We start from the raw sequence: 18,902 nt of genomic DNA, 5'->3' as shown, positions 1-18,902 counted from the left end.
AGTCAGTGGACATTCTGAACCTTGTTTGAAGTCATTAGGTCACATTACCAAGGAGCAATTGAAACTTTAAATGTTGAAAAATTCATGTAAAATCATGTGAGATGAAAATGGACAAACTAAAATGTGTGCAATATGTAGGCCCACTGAGTGGACATTCTGAACCTTGTTTGAAGTCACTAGGTAACATGACCAAGGAGTTATTGAAATTCTACATTTTGAAAAATGTGTGTAAAAACGTGTGAGATGAAAATGGACAAACTAAAGGGTTTGCAATGTGTAGGCTCACTGAGTGTACATTCTGAACCTTGGTTGAAGTTATTAGGTCACATGACCAAGGAGCTCTAGAAATATTAAAATGAGACATATTAATGTAAAATCATGTGAGATGAAAATGGACAAACAAAAGGGTGTGTAATATAGAAGGATAGTCAGTGGACATTCTGAACCGTGTTTGAAGTCAGTAGGTCACATGAATGAGGAGCTATTGACATTTAGAATTTTGAAAAATTAATGTAAAATCATGTGAGATGAAAATGGACAAACTAAAGGGTGTGCAATATAGAAGGGTAGTCAGTGGACATTCTGAACCTTCTTTGAAGTCATTAGGTCACATGACCAGGAGCTATAGAAATTCGAATGTAAAAAAGTTTGTACTTTGTTTACGCTCCCTAACTAATTCAACTCGGAATACAAAATGCGGCTCACATTTCCACGTGTTTATTAGCTTTGGAAAGCGAATTAATGTCCAAATCGTGAAAATAAGACATGTGCAATGTTGTGTGCAATTTTTCCAACATCATGACACTTATTTGGAGGCTGTGGCTCAAGTGATTTGATAGCTATTGCGCGAATATCCAACTTGAAACTGTTTTTATCTCGGTGACATGTTGCATGTTAAGAACCTGGACTTTTAATTTGGTTATGAACTGCACAGCGCAAAAGGAGAGCAAATCGGAGAAAGTAGGCATCATTGTGAGTGCGGCTGAGCGTTACAAGGAATCCTTTCGATTAATGCTCCTTCCTCACGGGTACCTGCGCCTGTGTAAGGACGTTATTTGAATGTGACTGAAGGAGTGGGAGGAGGAGTTATGGAGTTATGTATTTAAACAACCATCAATGGAATAGTATTTTTGTTTTGTTTCAATACCCCGTGTAGTAGTTGGCGGCAATACACCAATTGGTGTAGTCTGCCATAAAACTTTAAAGATGGTCTTTCAAACATATGTCAGATAATAGGCTGGGCAACGTATCAGCTACGTACGTGTGCCGGTGCAATTCCTTCGTCGCTCTGGAGGAGCTGATTCGGCTAGCGTCATCATCAGCACCATCATCGACTTGACTTCATCACTCTCACATTAGCTATGACAATTACTTTGCCTACGATTCGACAGCCATCCCCAACAGTCATTGAACCACAGCCACGCCGATGAGAGCACTTTGCACACCCCGCATAAAATTTAAAGGACCTCCGATTTGTTTGGTGCAAGCAGCGGCCGATGTTCTGAATTGAAGCCGAGGTAGCCAGTGTGGGGCCTTGGGACGCCTGCGTTCACATTGCTGTTTTTTTTTTTATATCTTGCAAACATGGCGGCCCCTGCGCTAACCAGCCGGGCTGGGTCAGTAAATAGCTTGGGAAACAGCCCCACTGCTACTCCCAGCTCCACGAACAACAACAACAAGATCATCCCAAGCTACCCCGAGCTCGATTTCAGGTCCGGTGCCAGAATCGAGGATTTGAACCGATTGATTGTGGAATTTAGTAAACACGATCAGCGAGAATATGACGACCAGCGAGCGCTCGAGATTCACACCGCCAAGGATTTCATTTTCTCCATGCTCGGTAAGAAATTGTGGGTGGGAAAATCACGTCTGTTTAGCTGACATTTTACTAGAATGAGGCAGATTTTTAAAAATGTATTATGCGAAACGTATTTATGACAGTCCGCTAGTTTGATCAGTGGTGAATGGATGCAATAATAAAAGCAAGTGTGCTGTTTCAAATCTATCAGTGTAGATAGAGATCAAATCAAGAGGCTGACTATAAATCCCGAATATCTATCTAATCTCTGACCCATCATTGTCCAGTCCTAGATAAATTGAACAATATAATAATTCATTATTTTAGCCTTACATCATTCATAGGGCTGCACTGCCCGCAAACTGTCTGTGATTGCTAATGCTCGAAGGCATACAGCATGGTGGAAATCTGGTCGGGAGGTTTTATACCCACATAACAACCAGATTTAATCCAAAATACGTTTTTTTCATGATGTCATGAAAATATGTATTCATCTGATCGACCTACTGACCAGTTATCTAAATGCTACTCAATTAATAAACGTGCATAGTGTTTGTGGGCCATGCACCCATTGAATATATGACACTGGAACCATTACAATTATACAAATTGTAGTAATGTTCTTTTCCAGAAGGGTTTGCATGATTCCGTTTCGAACAGTTGGCAAATAACAGCTGGCAGAGCGCACCAAAGCGGGTTAGGTTCTCATGGACCCAGTCAAGAAGCTGGGCCTATTCCGTTTGAGACTCGGACTCAGGGGGCTTCATGCGGGCGGAGCTCTTCCAGAGTCCGGGATAATCATATTACCTTAGGCTAAGGCTAATGGTACTCGGGCCGAGTACAGTTTGTCCGGTCCGATTAACTTTTTCAGGAGTAGGGCCATTTTACGTTTTATCCGGCAGTCGATGAAATACCAGTTAAAAATGTTTTATATTTCACCTCCAAGGCATCGAATTTGCTAGGTCATTAGCAAACTAAAATGTGTGACAGTCTCTGCGCCCCTATAACTATCAGAGATGGTTCCTAATTTAGAGGATCTATGCTTTAACCTTTTGTAACTAGGGGGCAGTATTTTCATTTTTGGATAAAAAAACGTTCCCGTTTTAAACAAGATATTTTGTCACGAAAAGATGCTCGACTATGCATATAAGCTTTGGATAGAAAACACTCTGACGTTTCCAAAACTGCAAAGATATTGTCTGTGAGTGCAACAGAACTGATGTTACAGGCGAAACCCAGATAAAAATCCAATCAGGAAGTGCCGCATTTTTTAAAACCGCCTCATGCCAATGACTCCTTATATGGCTGTGAATGAGCTACGAATGAGCTTACGTTTTTCTACGTATTCCCCAAGGTGTCTACAGCATTGTGACGTATTGTTACGCATTTATGTTGAAGAATAGCCGTAAGGGACCACACTCTTATTAGGCATTAATAAAAATCTCAATGTGCAAGTCTTTCTATGCATGCAATGTCTGTGGGTTAATTATGAAACAATTACTGTCCAGATGTGCAAAGAATTGTGATGTAGATTGTTTTTTTTGCCATTGCTTGATCTATTTTAAATGTAAGAATATGTTGCAGATTGAAACTTTAATTGGTGGCTCCCGCAGAAAATCTTGCGTAAAGTACACAAGTAGCCATTTTTCCAATCGCTTCTTATGAGAAACCAATTGCCCCGACGGATCGAATTGTTATGTGAAAAACACCTTGAGGATTGATTCTAAACAACGTTTGCCATGTTTCTGTCGATATTATGGAGCTAATTTGGAAAAAAGTTTGGCATTGTAGTGACCGCATTTTCTGGTGACAAACAAATGGGAGCTATTTCGCCTACAAAAATAATATTTTTGGAAAAAAGGAACATTTGCTATCTAACTGGTAGTCTCCTGAGTGAAAACATCCGAAGTTCTTCAAAGGTAAATGATTTAATTTGATTGCTTTTCTTATTTTTCGTGAAAATGTTGCCTGCTGCCAGCAGAGCCTAGCATAGCATTATGCCATGATAAACTTACACAAATGCTTGTCTAGCGTTGGCTGTAAAGTATATTTTGAAAATCTGAGATGACAGTGTGATTAACAAAAGGCTAAGCTGTGTCTCAATAAATTTCATTTGTGATTTTCATGAATAGGACAATTTTCTAGGAAGATTTATGTCCGCTGCGTTATGCTAATTAGTTTGAGGCTATGACTACGCTCCCGCATGCGGGATGGGTAGTATCAAGAAGTTTTAAATGTACTAAAATCAAAAACATGCTATGGCAATGCTTTTCGTAGTTGCAGTCCACCGAATTGAAAAGTGCACATTCACTTCCATAATATTTGTTCTAGGCTACCAGCATGTAAGATAAACATTCACTATAATATAGTATATGCCTACCATGACAAAAATGTACTGCCGTTAAAATACAGTAAAACTTCAGTACAATGAAATATTGTTTTTTAAATTAATAATATCTGGTAGCTTGCTGTGTGTCTTTTAACGGTAACAGTTTTTTTTATTGTGCTGTGCATTTTCTTCTGTTCCACTGAATGCAATTTAGATTTGTTCAGAATTTAACAAAAAAACACTTAGGCCTATATTTTATTTCAATATCCTACTACAATCCACCAGTATTTACAAACCCCTATATTTATTCCATTTATTTAAATAGTCAAATAATCAAACATTATTGCACCTGAATTTGACCCTGACAATTATATTGTCTCTTAAGGCTTTTGAGCAATTCAAATTACTGCACGCATTGTTATTTTAATGTCAGTAGCTAAATGAGGAGGTAGGCATATCTGTTCCAACTAAAATTTGGATTGGAATCGGTGCTAGCAGCAATAGATCTCCGTGTGCGGTGCAGGCAGCTTGAGCAATCAAGCGCATTGCTCAAGCATCATTGAGAGCGCCTGGTAGGTTACGCAACAACACAGCTGGAAAACAATGACAGTTTCGAAATATGCACAAACAACTTTGATAACATTCTCCTGCATTCTTGTTTTACTTTTGTAAGTAAGGCGGCGGTTTGTTGGGGAGAAGAACTTCATGAGAAATTTTGCTAGCCGGCTAATTTTAGCTAGCTAACATTAGCTCTCTCGCTTATCATCCATGGACATGGTAAGTTAACATTTTTACCTCCTGCAGCTAGCTAACATTTTGACATTTTTAAATCTGTTTAGCTAATGACGGTGTTGCTGTATGTCTCTCTCTGTCTGTGTATGTGTGTGGGAGAGACGGACAGAGTGATGATGATCACAATAACTTTAGAAAACGTGTGCAAAATGCTTACAGTAAGAGTCATGAAAAGCCGGGAAACTCGGGTGGTTGATGTGTTATGGGCCCTCTGTAAAATCCTAAAATATGTCCCAGACCGCTGTGGTGGAGGAGGATGCAAAGTATGTATATGAGCAAGTTGCTCTTTTTTGAAGACCTCTCTAAGCTATAACTGTAACTTCAACAAGTACCACAGAAATACTTTTAGCCAGCTGAGTACACAAAGTTTTCAGGAAAATCCTTTTTCTAGTTTTCTTTTAAAATCTCAAATTGATAAAGTTGTAAGTCGCTTATTCTCTTCACTGCAGATCTGACCCATCACACCACTATTCAAGAAGGCCACTATGCTCCAGATCGCCTTCTCTGCGGTCCTCGATGAGGATCTACCTGATTACACCACTCTTATTAGGCATTAATAAAAATCTCAATGTGCAAGTCTTTCTATGCATGCAATGTCTGTGGGTTAATTATGAAACAATTACTGTCCAGATGTGCAAAGAATTGTGATGTAGATTGTTTTTTTTGCCATTGCTTGATCTATTTTAAATGTAAGAATATGTTGCAGATTGAAACTTTAATTGGTGCCTATGGAAACAAATAGAAATGTAACGAACAAGCTTTTCAATATCCAACTTTATCCTTTGCAATCCTTTTTACAGTAGGTAATAAGCTGTAGTCAGGTGGTTATTATCAGGTTGTGATGAGGTCTTAACTATGACCTGTAGCCTACATAATAAACTCAGCAAAAAAATAAACGTCTTGTCACTGTCAACTGTTCTTATAAATATTTGTATGAACATAACAAGATTCAACAACTGAGACATGAACTGAACAAGTTCCACAGACATGTGACTAACAAAAATTGAATAATGTAACGGTCAGTATCTGGTGTGACCACCAGCTGCATTAAGTACTGCAGTGCATCTCCTCATGGATTGCACCAGATTTGCCAGTTCTTGCTGTGAGATGTTACCCCACACTTCCAGCAAGGCACCTGCAAGTTTCTGGACATTTCTGGGGGGGAATGGCCCTAGCCCTCACCCTCCGATCCCAGATGTGCTCAATGGGATTGAGATAAGGGCTCTTCGCTGGCGGTCTTGCAGGAAATAACGCACAGAACAAGCAGTATGGCTGGTGGCATTGTCATGCTGGAGAGTCATGTCAGGATGAGCCTGTAGGAAGGGTACCCCATGAGGGAGGAGGATGTCTTCCCGGTAACGCACAGTAACAAGCAGTATGGCTGGTGGCATTGTCATGCTGGAGAGTCATGTCAGGATGAGCCTGTAGGAAGGGTACCCCATGAGGGAGGAGGATGTCTTCCCGGTAACGCACAGCGTTGAGATTGCCTGCAATGACAACAAGTGTAACAGTATAGCTTCCGTCCCTCTCCTCGCCCCTACCTGGGCTTGAACCAGGGAGACAACTGATCCACATAGACAACTGACACCCACGAAGCATCGTTACCCATCGCGCCACAAAAGCCACAGCAGAGCAAGGGAACAACTACTTCAAGGCCTCAGAGCAAATGATGTCGCCGACTGAAACGCTATTAGTGCACACCACTGCTAACTAGCTTGCCATTTCACATCGGTTACACTCACCCCCCTTTTGACCTCCTCCTTTTCCGCAGCAACCAGTGATCCGGGTCACGGCACCAATGTAACAGTATAGATTCCTTCCCTCTTCTCGCCCCTACCTGGGCTTGAACCAGGGACCCTCTGCCCACATAGACAACTGACACCCACGAAGCATCGATACTAGAGGTCGACTGATTATGATTTTTGAACGCCAATACCGATTATTGGAGGACCCAAAAAAAACCGATACCGATTAATCGGGCGAATTATTATTATTTTTATTTATTTATTTTTTTACTTAAAAAAAAAAACAATTATTATTATTTTTTTTAAGTATTTGTAATGACAATTACAACAATACTGAATGAACACTTATTTGAACTCAATATAATACATAAATAAAATCAATTTAGCCTCAAATAAATAATGAAACATGTTCAATTTGGTTTAAATAATGCAAAAACAAGGTGTTGGAGAAGAAATTAAAAGTGCAATATGTGCCATCTAAGAAAGCTAACGTTTAAGTTCCTTACTCAGAACATGAGAACATATAAAAGCTGGTGGTTCCTTTTAACATGAGTCTTCAATATTCCCAGGTAAGAAGTTTTAGGTTGTAGTTATTATAGGAATTATAGGACTATTTCTCTCTGTACCATTTGTATTTCATTAACCTTTGACTATTGGATGTTCTTATAGGCACTTTAGTATTGCCAGTGTAACAGTATAGCTTCCATCCCTCTCCTCACTCCTCTCTGGGCTTGAACCAGGAACACAACGACAACAGCCACCCTCGAAGCAGCATTACCCATGCATTACCCATGCAGAGCAAGGGGAACAACTAGTCTCAGAGTGAGTGACGTTTGAAACGCTATGAGCGCGCACCCCGCTAACTAGCTAGCCATTTCACATCGGTTTCACCAGCCTAATCTCGAGAGTTGATAGGCTTGAAGTCATAAACAGCTGCTGGCAAACGCACTAAAGTGCTGTTTGAATGAATGCTTACGAGCCTGCTGGTGCCTACCACCTCTCAGTCAGACTGCTCTATCAAATCATAGACTTAGTTATAACATGATAACACACAGAAATATGAGCCTTATGTCATTAATAAGGCCAAATCCAGAAACTCATCTCGAAAACAAGATGTTTATTCTTTCAATGAAATACGGAACCGTTCCGTATTTTATCTAACGGGTGGCGTCCATAAGTCTAAATATTCCTGTTACATTGCACAACCTTCAATGTTATGTCATAGTTACGTAAAATTCTGGCAAATTAGGCGGCCCAAACTGTTGCATATACACTGACTCTGCGTGCAATGAACGCAAGAGAAGTGACACAATTTCACCTGGTTAATATTGCCTGCTAACCTGGATTTCTTTTAGCTAAATACGCAGGTTTAAAAATATATACTTCTGAGTATTGATTTTAAGAAAGGCATTGATGTTTATGGTTAGGTACACATTGGAGCAACGAAGTCCTTTTTTTACGAATGGGCACCGCATCGATTATATGCAACGCAGGACACGCTAGATAAACTAGTAATATCATCAACCATGTGTAGTTAACTAGTGATTATGATTGATTGTTTTTTATAAGATAAGTTTCATGCTATCTAGCAACTTACCTTGGCTTACTGCATTCACGTAACAGGCAGTCTCCTCGTGGAGTGCAATGTAATCAGATGGTTAGAGCGTTGGACTAGTTAACTGTAAGGTTGCAAGATTGAATCCCCCGAGCTGACAAGGTAGAAATCTGTCGTTCTGCTCCTGAACGAGGCAGTTAACCCACCGTTCCTAGGCCGTCATTGAAAATAAGAATGTGGTCTTAACTGACTTGCCTAGTTAAATAAAGATTGAATAAAGGTGTAAAAAGAAAAATGGTGGCCAAAAGTACCGATTTCTGATTGTTATGAAAACTTGAAATCGGCCCAAATTAATCGTCCATTCCGATTAATCGGTCGACCTCTAATCGTTACCCATCGCGCCACAAAAGCCGTGGCCCTTGCAGAGCAAGGGGAACAACTTCTTCAAGGTCTCAGAGCAAGTGACGTCACCGACTGAAATTAGTGTGCACCACCGCTAACTAGCTAGCCATTACACAAGCTCAGTCCAAAGATGCTGTGACACACTGCCCCAGACCATGACGGACCCTCCACCTCCAAATTGATCCCTCTCCAGAGTACAGGCCTCGGTGTAACACTCATTCATTCGATGATAAACTCAAATCTGTCCATCACCCCTGGTGAGACAACACCGCGACTTGTCAGTGAAGAGCACTTTTTGCCAGTCCTGTCTGGTCCAGCGACGGTGGGTTTGTGCCCATAGGTGACATTGTTGCCGGTGATGTCTGGTGAGGACCTGCCTTACAACAGGCCTACAAGCCCTCAGTCCAGCCTCTCTCAGCCTATTGCGGACAGTCTGAGCACTGATGGAGGGATTGTGCATTTCTGGTGTAACTCGGGCAGTTGTTGTTGCCATCCTGTACCTGTCCCGCAGGTGTGATGTTTGGATGTACCTATCCTGTGCAGGTGTTGTTATACGTGGCCTGCCACTGTGAGGACGATCAGTTGTCTGTTCTGTCTCCCTGTTGCTCTGTTTTAGGCGTCTCACCGTACGGACATTGGAATTTATTGCTCTGGCCACATCTGCAGTCCTCATTCCTCCTTGCAGCATGCCTAAGGCACGTTCACGTAGATGAGGAGGAGCCTTGAGTCAGTAGATAGGCTTCTTTCGTGTCCTAAGTTTTCATAACTGTGACCTTAATTGCCTATCGTCTGTAAGCTGTTAGTGTCTTAATGACCGTTCCACAGGTGCATGTTCATTAATTGTTTATGGTTTATTGAACAAGCATGGGAAACAGTGTTTAAACCCTTTACAATTAAGATCTGTGAAGTTATTTGGATTTTTACGAATTATATTTGAAAGACAGTGTCCTGAAAAAGGGACGTTTTATTTATTTGCTGAGTCCTAACACAATTTAGTGGTCAGAATTATGACGAGGTGGTCAGATAGAGGTATCAGTTGCGACCAGAATGAGTTGTCATATTTTTTAACCCCCCTTTTCTCCCCAATTTCGATCTTGTCTCAGCGCTGCAACTTCTCAATGGGCTCGAAGGTCGAGTCATGTGTCCTCCAAAACATGACCCGCCACACCGCGCTTCTTAACACCTGCCCGCTCAATCCGGAAGCCACCCGCACCAATGTGTCAGAGGAAACACCTTTCGACTGCCAACCAGGGTCAGCCTGCAGTCGCCCGCCCTGCCACAAGGAGGTGCTAGAGCGTGATGAGCCAAGTAAAGCCCCCCGGCCAAACCCTCCCTTAACCCTGACGACGCTGGGCCAATTGTACTCCACCCTATGACATGGCTGAAACAGGAACTAACTTTCCCGCATTTCATATATAGCAGTGGATATACAAATTAATGTGATATTTGATTCTCTCTCAATAATTCATTGTACAATGAACACACACATATTTCCATTTGTGAGTGTGTGATATGGTGGTTGGTGGCATTTATTTCAACAAGAAAAACTTTCATAAACAATGTCAACACTGCCATATTGATCTGAGCCTTGCTGTTGGAAAACCACGTCAGTGTTCGGCTATCACGGTTGAACCTCCCCTGACTTCAATCCTCGGCTTTCGTCTCGTCGGTTGCTTTAGCCTTATCACTCAAACGTGCCCACTAACTCAGTGGCATTCAAAGTCTGGTCATGACCCCTACTGGGGTCGCGGGGGAACTACAGTGGTGTCACCATTTTTTTAAATAAAACAATTAAGATGACAGATCATTGTATGGGACAATATACAGAAGTTTTTGAGAAAGATGAAAAAAATATATATATTTTTTAGTAAATGTATTTATTGGTTTCATTAAAATGTAATGATTTCTGTTTGTTTTGTTGATATAAAAATCAAAAAAAAATTCAGGAAGAAATAGGGTCCCCGCTGAAAAGGTTTGAATATCACTGCACTAATTTGAATAACTTTGAGTTGACTGGCATATTAGGCTAACTGTTGTGGTGGTGTACTGGTTCAGCAGCAGTGCAGAAAACTGGACACCATGAAAACTCACTCAGATGATGTGAGCAAAAGATGATGTGAGCAAAAGAGCAGCAGACCGACACACAGTCTCACACACACACAGACTCAGAGTCGCACAGTCCCTCTCTCTCTCTCTCTCTCACACTCACTCACTCACTCACTCAGCATATGTTATACTGTCCTTGTGAGGACAGTAAAACATTTATTTCCGTTCAAAATCCTATTATCCCTAAACCTAATCCTTACCCGGACTCTTAACCCTAACTCTAATTGTAACTTTAAACCAAAAGCTAACCCCTAAACTTAAAATAGTCTTTGTCCTCGTGGAGACCTGGGAAATGGCCCCACAAGGGAGAATTTTCCTGGTTTTACTATCCTTGTGGGGACTTTTAGGGATTTCCGGTACCCTCAAAGACAGTAATACAAGCCCACACACACACACTTGCACTGTAGGCCTACACACTTAAGCTTCTTGCGCTTAGTGTCCCAAAGGCACAGTGTCTCAAACAAACAGTGACAGTAGACCACAGCGCTGAGCCACTCGGGCCCGTCTCTTATGTTGGGGATTATGGCTGCTGAGAGGGAACAGACACTTTCTGGAATCAGTGAAGAGGAAGAGAGAAAAAAGAGACAGAGCACTGCAGTCCACATAAATAAACTCAGCCGATGCTAACGGAGCATGCTAGGCTAGCTCATTCCAGTGCAGTGCACACAGAACCCAGAGGCCAACAATGCATAAGATAATGGCAAGTAATTTTTTTACATCTGAAATGTTATGGGATGGTAGGATGACTATGACAGGGGAGATTTATTTAGCCTGTGTTAATATTATTTAATGTAAATGTATCGGGTTGGAACCGGTTCAGGGAACAGAACAGAAAAATAACAAAACATTTTGAGGAGCAAAACCAAAACCGGGCACGAAAGTGATCTCTAGTGTTCCGGGACAGGACTTTATTTTTTTTTCAAATCTTGAGAACTGGTTAATGATGTTATGTTTAGTTACAAATACAACTGTCATGACTCAAGCCAAGCCCCCTCCATGTCCACCGCTCTCTCCCCACCTGTGAAATTTCAGTCACATCTTAACCGTTCCACAGCAAGCTGCTCAATCTTCACTAATTGATTCAATTAAACCATGTTGATTTCACAGATTAAAAATGTATGAAAAGGAACTAAACTCTGCAAAAAAGAAACGTCCTCACTGTCAACTTTATTTTCAGCAAACTTAACATGTGTAAATATTTGTATGAACATAACAAGATTCACTGAACAAGTTCCACAGACATGTGACTAACAGATGTTGAATAATGTGTCCCTGAACAAAGGGGGGTCAAAATCAAAAGTAACAGTCAGTATCTGGTGTGGCCACCAGCTGCATTAAGTAATGCAGTGCATCTCCTCCTCATGGACTGCGCCAGATTTACCAGTTCTTGCTGTGAGATGTTACCCCACTCTTCCACCAAGGCACCTGCAAGTTCACAGATATTTAAGGGGGGAATGGCCCTAGCCCTCAACCTCCAAACCAACAGGTCCCAGATGTGCTGGCAGAACACTGACATTCCTGCCTTGCAGGATCAAGCAGAACAAGCAGTATGGCTGGTGGCATTGTCATGCTGGGAAGTCATGTCAGTATGAGCCTGCAGGAAGGGTACCACATGAGGGAGGAGGATGTCTCCCTGTAACGCACAGCGTTGAGATTGCCTGCAGTGACAACAAGTTCAGTCCGATGATGCTGTGTCACACTGCCCCAGACCAAGACGGACCCCGCTCCAGAGTACAGGCCTTGGTGTAATGCTCATTCCTTTTGAATGGCATAGGCTACCTTATTACAGAGAATTTGCACTGTTAAAACCTAATCATAGGCTAGCTATATGCTGTCTATTCACCCCCCTATTTTTTAAGGAGTGGGACAGTCTCACTCCTTTTGTATTTTTGTCATTTTTATTGAACAGATAGGACAGGCAAGGAAAGACAGGAAAGGTTGGAGGAGGTTGAGTCTAAGGGCAGTGGGCCGGATTCGAACCCATGCCAACTCTAACCGCTGGACCACACAGGCCACTATTAATCCCCCTTTATTCTTCTCCCATCAGGTATGGTGCAGAAACTGGACCAGAAGCTCCCTGTGGCCAACGAGTACCTGCTGCTGTCAGGTGGTGTGCGGGAGGGCGTGGTCGACATGGACCTAGACGAGCTGAGTGTTTATGCTCGTGGCACCGACTATGACATGGACTTTACCCTCCTTGTGCCTGCACTCAAGCTGCACGACCGCAACCAGCCGGTCACTCTGGACATGCGCCACTCAGCCCTGTGCCACTCGTGGCTGAGCCTGCGCCTCTTCGACGAGGGCACCATCAACAAGTGGAAGGACTGCTGCACAGTGGTAGATCACATCAATGGCGCCACCAACTACTTCTTCTCACCCACACTGGTGGCTGACTGGTTCTATGAGTCCATCAGCGTGGTCCTGGTGGAGATCCAGAAGAAGCCCCAGCGCGGCATGCCCCGCGTGGAGAAGGTGGAGCGGAACGGGACAATCATCTCCGTCATCCTGGGCGTGGGCAGCAGCCGCATGCTCTATGACATCGTGCCTGTGGTCTCCTTCAAGGGATGGCCAGCAGTGGCCCAGAGCTGGCTGATGGAGAACCACTTCTGGGACGGCAAGATCACAGAGGAGGAGGTGATCAGCGGCTTCTACCTGGTGCCTGCCTGCTCCCACAAGGGCCGTAAGGAGAATGAGTGGCGCCTGTCTTTCGCCCGCAGCGAAGTGCAGCTCAAGAAGTGCATCTCGGCCAGCCTGATGCAGGCCTACCAGGCTTGCAAGGCCATCATTATCAAGCTGCTGTCAAGGCCCAAGGCCATCAGCCCCTACCACCTGCGCAGCATGATGTTGTGGGCCTGCGATCGGCTCCCCGCCACCTACCTGTCCCAGGAAGACTTTTCAGCCCACTTTCTGCTAGGCCTCATTGACGACCTGCAGAACTGCCTGGTCAACAAGATGTGCCCCAACTACTTCATCCCACAGTGCAACATGCTGGAGCACCTGTCGGACGAGATGGCCATGCTCCACGCCCGTAAGCTCAGCTCGGTGCGCTCCGACCCGGCCGAGCACCTGCGCACTACCATTGAGCACGCCAAGGCGGCCAACCGACTGACCCTGGAACTGCATTGGCGCGGCAGTGCCTCAAACCTGCCGTCACCACAGTCGGACGCGGGCGGCGAGCACCAGCCGGATGACCGCTTGGCTAAGAAGCTGCAGCAGCTGGTGACAGAGAACCCTGGAAAGTCCATCTCGGTGTTCATCAACCCCGATGACGTGACGCGGCCGCACTTCCGCATCGACGACAAGTTCTTCTGAGACTTCAAAATAGAAAAAAGCTATTCTTCTCCTCCCCCCACATCACCCATTCTCCTTTTGACTAGATCGATCGATCGGTCGAGTCGTCAAATTAGTCGGTTTCCCAAGTAACGGTCGCCACAGAGCATTGTGAGGTGCTTTTGTGCGATGGTGTCTTCCCATTTTGTTTACCTGTCCCCACACCCCACCAACCCTACAGTGCCCGTGTCACCTTGAGAAGGCCTTTACAGGACTACATGAAACAGGTGGAAGAAGAGGTACTGCGTCTTTCCTCGGAAAGTTAAGGAATGGCTTAGTCCCTGTAGGGGAACTGATGGTACTAACGCCATAACTGTACATAAAGAGTTGAGTAGATATGTGTGTGAGTGGAAATTGATATTATTTTGCACAGAATGTAGAGGCACACAGTTATGGTGGAAGTTGTGATGTGAAGTCTGAAATGTTGCATATCTTTTATGAAGGCAATGTCAATGGTCTTTTTTTTCTCTATTGGGCAAAATGCTCTGAATTAATACCTACTGGTTTAGAGTTGTTATTCCAATAAGTTGTATCGCAATGACAAGATGTTTCTAACTTTACATGCTCTGTGCTTTCATGTCCATGTCCTATGTGTATAGTGAACAGTTCCAGACGTATCCAGAATATGCCAAAAACCTGCAGATATCTGACCGGCAATGTGATACACATATCTTCATCCTCAAGTGCAATTAGTAAACAAAAACACACACACACAAACACCACACCACTCCACACCACACATACAAGTGCTAACACTCATCATACACACTCCTGATCAGTGAAATGGTGTATTTGTTACGTATTTGTGATATTCCAGAACTCTGGGACCTTGTCCTTTTGTTTGTTTGTGTTATATGGAACTTGGAAACATTTGACTCTGATTCTTATTTTCCATATTGCTGCTGACCTTATGAAATGTTTTATGATTGATTGGTTATGCAAATTAAGTGAACAAACACACAATTATGTATTTTAATTGGACATGGGCATAGCTACTGTGTACATAGTATTGTAAAACAGCAGTGGGACCCTGCCTGTATCATTTGTATGGACCAATCTGGCAGCGGCATTGTCAGCACCAACGAATCGCATGGCCTGAGGTTCTTCAAATCCTGTTGAGTCAAACCTGTCATGGACTAAATGAGCAACCTCACCATCAGCAGGGATCATTTTCTCTCAAGTGGCGCAGCGGTCTAAGGCACTGCATCTCATTGCATCACTGCAGTCCCTGGGTCAAATCCAGGCTGCATCACATCCGGCCATGATTGGGAGTCCCATAGGGCGGCGCACTATTGGCCCAGCGTTGTCTTGGTTTGGCCGGGGTAGGCCGTCATTGTAAATAAAATTTGTTCTTAACTGACTTGCCTAGTTAAATAATAAAATAAAAAAACACACTGCCTTACCATCAATTCGGACTAATCACTGGAGTGGCCTGAAGAATGTGTTCTATGCCTTTCTAAAGGCATACTGGCTGCATACTGGGCTGACTACGTTGCAGATGCCTGCGAAATCTCACAACGCTGTCATATCACATCATATAAGATGTCATATCACATCATATGAGCAATCTGATGCCTGTCTGTTCAAATCGATTGACCATGGGTTGATGCAATGCAATATCTGCAATGTAGTTAGCCTGAAATGTGACCATACTGTATGAGAGGGAGAGCAAGTGATCCAATGATCAAATCAAATTATGTGTAGATGGTAACACTATAATCAAGCTAAAATGTAATTAAACATATTTAACAACAACTCTAAAGAGAAACTGCTTGAAAATAATTGATTAAACAATTTGTATAACATTTAACAGTTGCTTGTCTGATGCACATTCATGATACAGTATGTTGCAAACAATATCAATTTGTGTGATGAATAAAGATGTACAGGATCCCACACTATTGTCAGGCTCTTTGTATTCAAATTATATCAGTTACATCAGGGGTGACAAAATGATTCCATGGAGGGCCTAGTGTCAGCTGGACTTTGATTATTTCCTTTCAATTAAGACCTAGACAACCAGGTGAGGGGAGTTACTTACTAACTAGTGGCCTTATTTCATCAATCAAGTACAAGGGAGGAGCGAAAACTCGCAGAGACTCGGACCTCCGTGGAATGAGTTTGACATGTGCATTACATGATCTCACTGTGATATGAAAAATGGGTCCCACTTTGCATGGTTCTAGGTCCTGTCATTACAGTATACCTATTTGTAGTTTGTGCACTCATTTACATTTTTATATACATTACATTTGTAAACACTAACTCGGTTGCCTTGGTGTCCATCCTAAATGGGAAGGTTGAGGGTTCGATCCCAGATCGAGTCATACCAAAGACTGAAAAAATGGGATCTGATGCCTTTCTGCTTGGCACTCAGCATTAAGAATGCAAATTGTCTCCATTGTGAGTTATTGTACAAATCCTTGCAATTGTACATGACACAAACAGGTATTACAGTTGTATAACAAGTTGTAGCTATGTATTCAATTGCAATGTAATTACATAGGTTTTGGCTTCTTTATGTGACCGAATAAGGTGCATGTAGGCACAGATATGTAAAGCCAGGTGTACACTTCTCGATTTTGGCTACAATTTAGCTGTCAAAATCCCCATGTCATTGCCTACTTGGGGCACACGGCTGTCACCGACGCTCGTTTAATGTTAGCGGTTCAGAGACGCAATCTGAGAGCTACCAATCTTCTCTTTGAGCAGTCCAAGATGTCCTGATATTTACAAACATGTTTGATTTTATCTGCACAAAATCTGCAATGCTCTTTTAGTGTGAGATTTGCAAAAACACGTTTTGAGAACGCTGGTCAGCAATAGCCAATGAGAGGTTGCCAGAGAAGAAGCCAGTGAGATGATGAAGTTGCATCACCCAGAATGTGTAGACTCACGAGCAGGAGCGATGACTACTACTAGTATGTATTTGCCTATAACTAAAGCCAAAATGTCAAATCGTTACAACTCTGAAGTTCACAAGCAATGCTATTCAATTCAAAATGTTGGCTAGATATTTCAACTCCATATGGCAAGCGGGAATGTCTGACGGAAAACGTGGGAGGCTGCTTTGAGCCACAGCTCATTGTTGCCAAGTTAAATCTAATCACATAATTTTCGCGAGACAACGTGGTATCGAGAATCCTCACGACCAGGTGAAGAATATTGTAGTGTGTGACCCTGGTCTGTGCCATATCGTTTAGTGTGTGTACCACTAGGTTGGCCAGACAAAAAAAAATCATCAGGAGTTGATTGTGAGAGGCTCAGCGCTGTTAGTGTAGTGTTTACCCATCTTAAGCTGTGGTAGCTGCTGTCCTTTGAGTACTTGGCTCTTTCGCAATTGTCTTTCCTCGATTCCACTCATCCTCTCTCTGTAACGGTTTTCTGTAGGCGAAGGAGAGTCGGACCAAAATGCAGCGTGTAGATTGCGATCCATGTTTAATCAAAAAACGTAACACGAATCTAAATACAAATACTACAAAAAACAAGAACGTAATGAACGTAACGAAAACCGAAACAGCCTATACTTATGTAAACTAACACAGCGACAGGAACAAGGACACTAAGGACAATCACCCACAAAACACACAAAGAATATGGCTGCCTAAATATGGTTCCCAATCAGAGACAACGATAATCACCTGACTCTGATTAAGAACCGCCTCAGGCAGCCATAGACTAACGCTAGACATCCCACAAAAACCACGACAAAAACACACCACAATAACCCATGTCACACCCTGGCCTGACCCAATAAATGAAGATAAACATATTAAATATAGACCAGGGCGTGACACTCTCCTCACATCCCATCCACTGAAGGAGAGAAAGTCAGAGATAATCCAGAACCTTGGATCATATCCTCCAATCCATATAGTAAGGTTTTTTTAAATATTGTACACGTTCACAGCTAAAGCTGAATCCCATATACTGAAAAAAAGTGAAACAAAGAGAAAAAAGAAATACAAAAGTTGATTTAGATAGGGTACAATGTAGAGTGATGGCTGAAGGGTTGATTGAAGCAGTTCGGGATGACTGGAGTGGAGGGAGCATTGTTGGTCTCATATGGAAGGAAACATCACGGTAGCAGCCAGGGGATTCAGTCAGTCAGACAAGGAGAGAACCGAAGCCTCAGCATCTCGCCATCTTAGCCGTCCTGCCTCTCCATATAGCCACTTGGCTTAGTAGATATATAACTATTCCTCCAATACATTTTACAGCACACACTTGGAGGCAAGGAGAGAAAGAGGCAAGGAGTGAGTACACAGGGAAATACTTGAGATTCAGCCCGTCACAGTGTCTTGGCCAAAGGACGAAATAGAGGTCCCTTGCCTGGGATTCTTCCTCTTGAGGAGAGGAGATACGATGACTAATATTGACAACCTTCTGCTCCCAGACTGCTCTTACGGCTAATGTTGGTAGGTAAGGTAGAGACAGACAACAGCACTGTTCGCACACACTTATACATGCGTCCTACCTCCCTTTTGGTAGGTAATCCCTGGAAAAATGAAAGCCAGTTTTACCACCCTGTTGCTTTCACCAACCCAACCTTGTCAGATCACTAATTACCTGAAGGAAGGTGAAAAGGAGGTGTTCCAACAGGCCCCAGATGTGATGTAACAACAGGGAGGGCATGGCATGGTGAATATGGTTGGATGAGTCAGGTCGCAGGGACTGATATGATTTGGTGGGGTGCAACAATTAATTGTCCTGAGAGACTGACATGTAGGAAGGGAGTGTATTCAGTGAGGTGAAACATTGCAGATAGAAATGGAATGAATATAATACATAATGCTCAATTATGCATGCCAAAAAATCTGATCTGTTCTACAAAAAGCATTTCTA

General features: G+C 42.9%; 1 protein-coding gene across 3 annotated transcripts; it reads left to right on the top strand.

Annotated features, from left to right (window-relative positions):
- Positions 1 to 696: 696 nt before the first annotated feature.
- LOC135514649 (nucleotidyltransferase MB21D2) lies at positions 697 to 15,466 on the top strand. 3 transcript variants are annotated; one of them, XM_064938119.1, is made up of 2 exons: positions 697 to 1,840; positions 12,775 to 15,466. In XM_064938119.1, exons 1-2 carry the CDS (start codon positions 1,585 to 1,587, stop codon positions 14,037 to 14,039), a joined length of 1,521 nt encoding a protein of 506 aa, XP_064794191.1. In that variant the 5' UTR covers positions 697 to 1,584; the 3' UTR covers positions 14,040 to 15,466. The 3 variants fall into 3 exon arrangements, 1 of the variants encoding a protein (XP_064794191.1); XR_010451710.1 differs by lacking the exon at positions 12,775 to 15,466 and adding an exon at positions 4,801 to 5,815 and having other exon boundaries at positions 1,750 to 1,840; XR_010451711.1 differs by lacking the exon at positions 12,775 to 15,466 and adding an exon at positions 4,805 to 5,815 and having other exon boundaries at positions 1,754 to 1,840.
- Positions 15,467 to 18,902: the final 3,436 nt, after the last annotated feature.

This window comes from Oncorhynchus masou, chromosome 26 (genome assembly GCF_036934945.1).
Source record: "Oncorhynchus masou masou isolate Uvic2021 chromosome 26, UVic_Omas_1.1, whole genome shotgun sequence".
NCBI lineage: Eukaryota > Metazoa > Chordata > Actinopteri > Salmoniformes > Salmonidae > Oncorhynchus > Oncorhynchus masou.
Note: the sequence above shows the minus strand (reverse complement) of the source record. Positions and strands in the feature narration are given on the sequence as shown.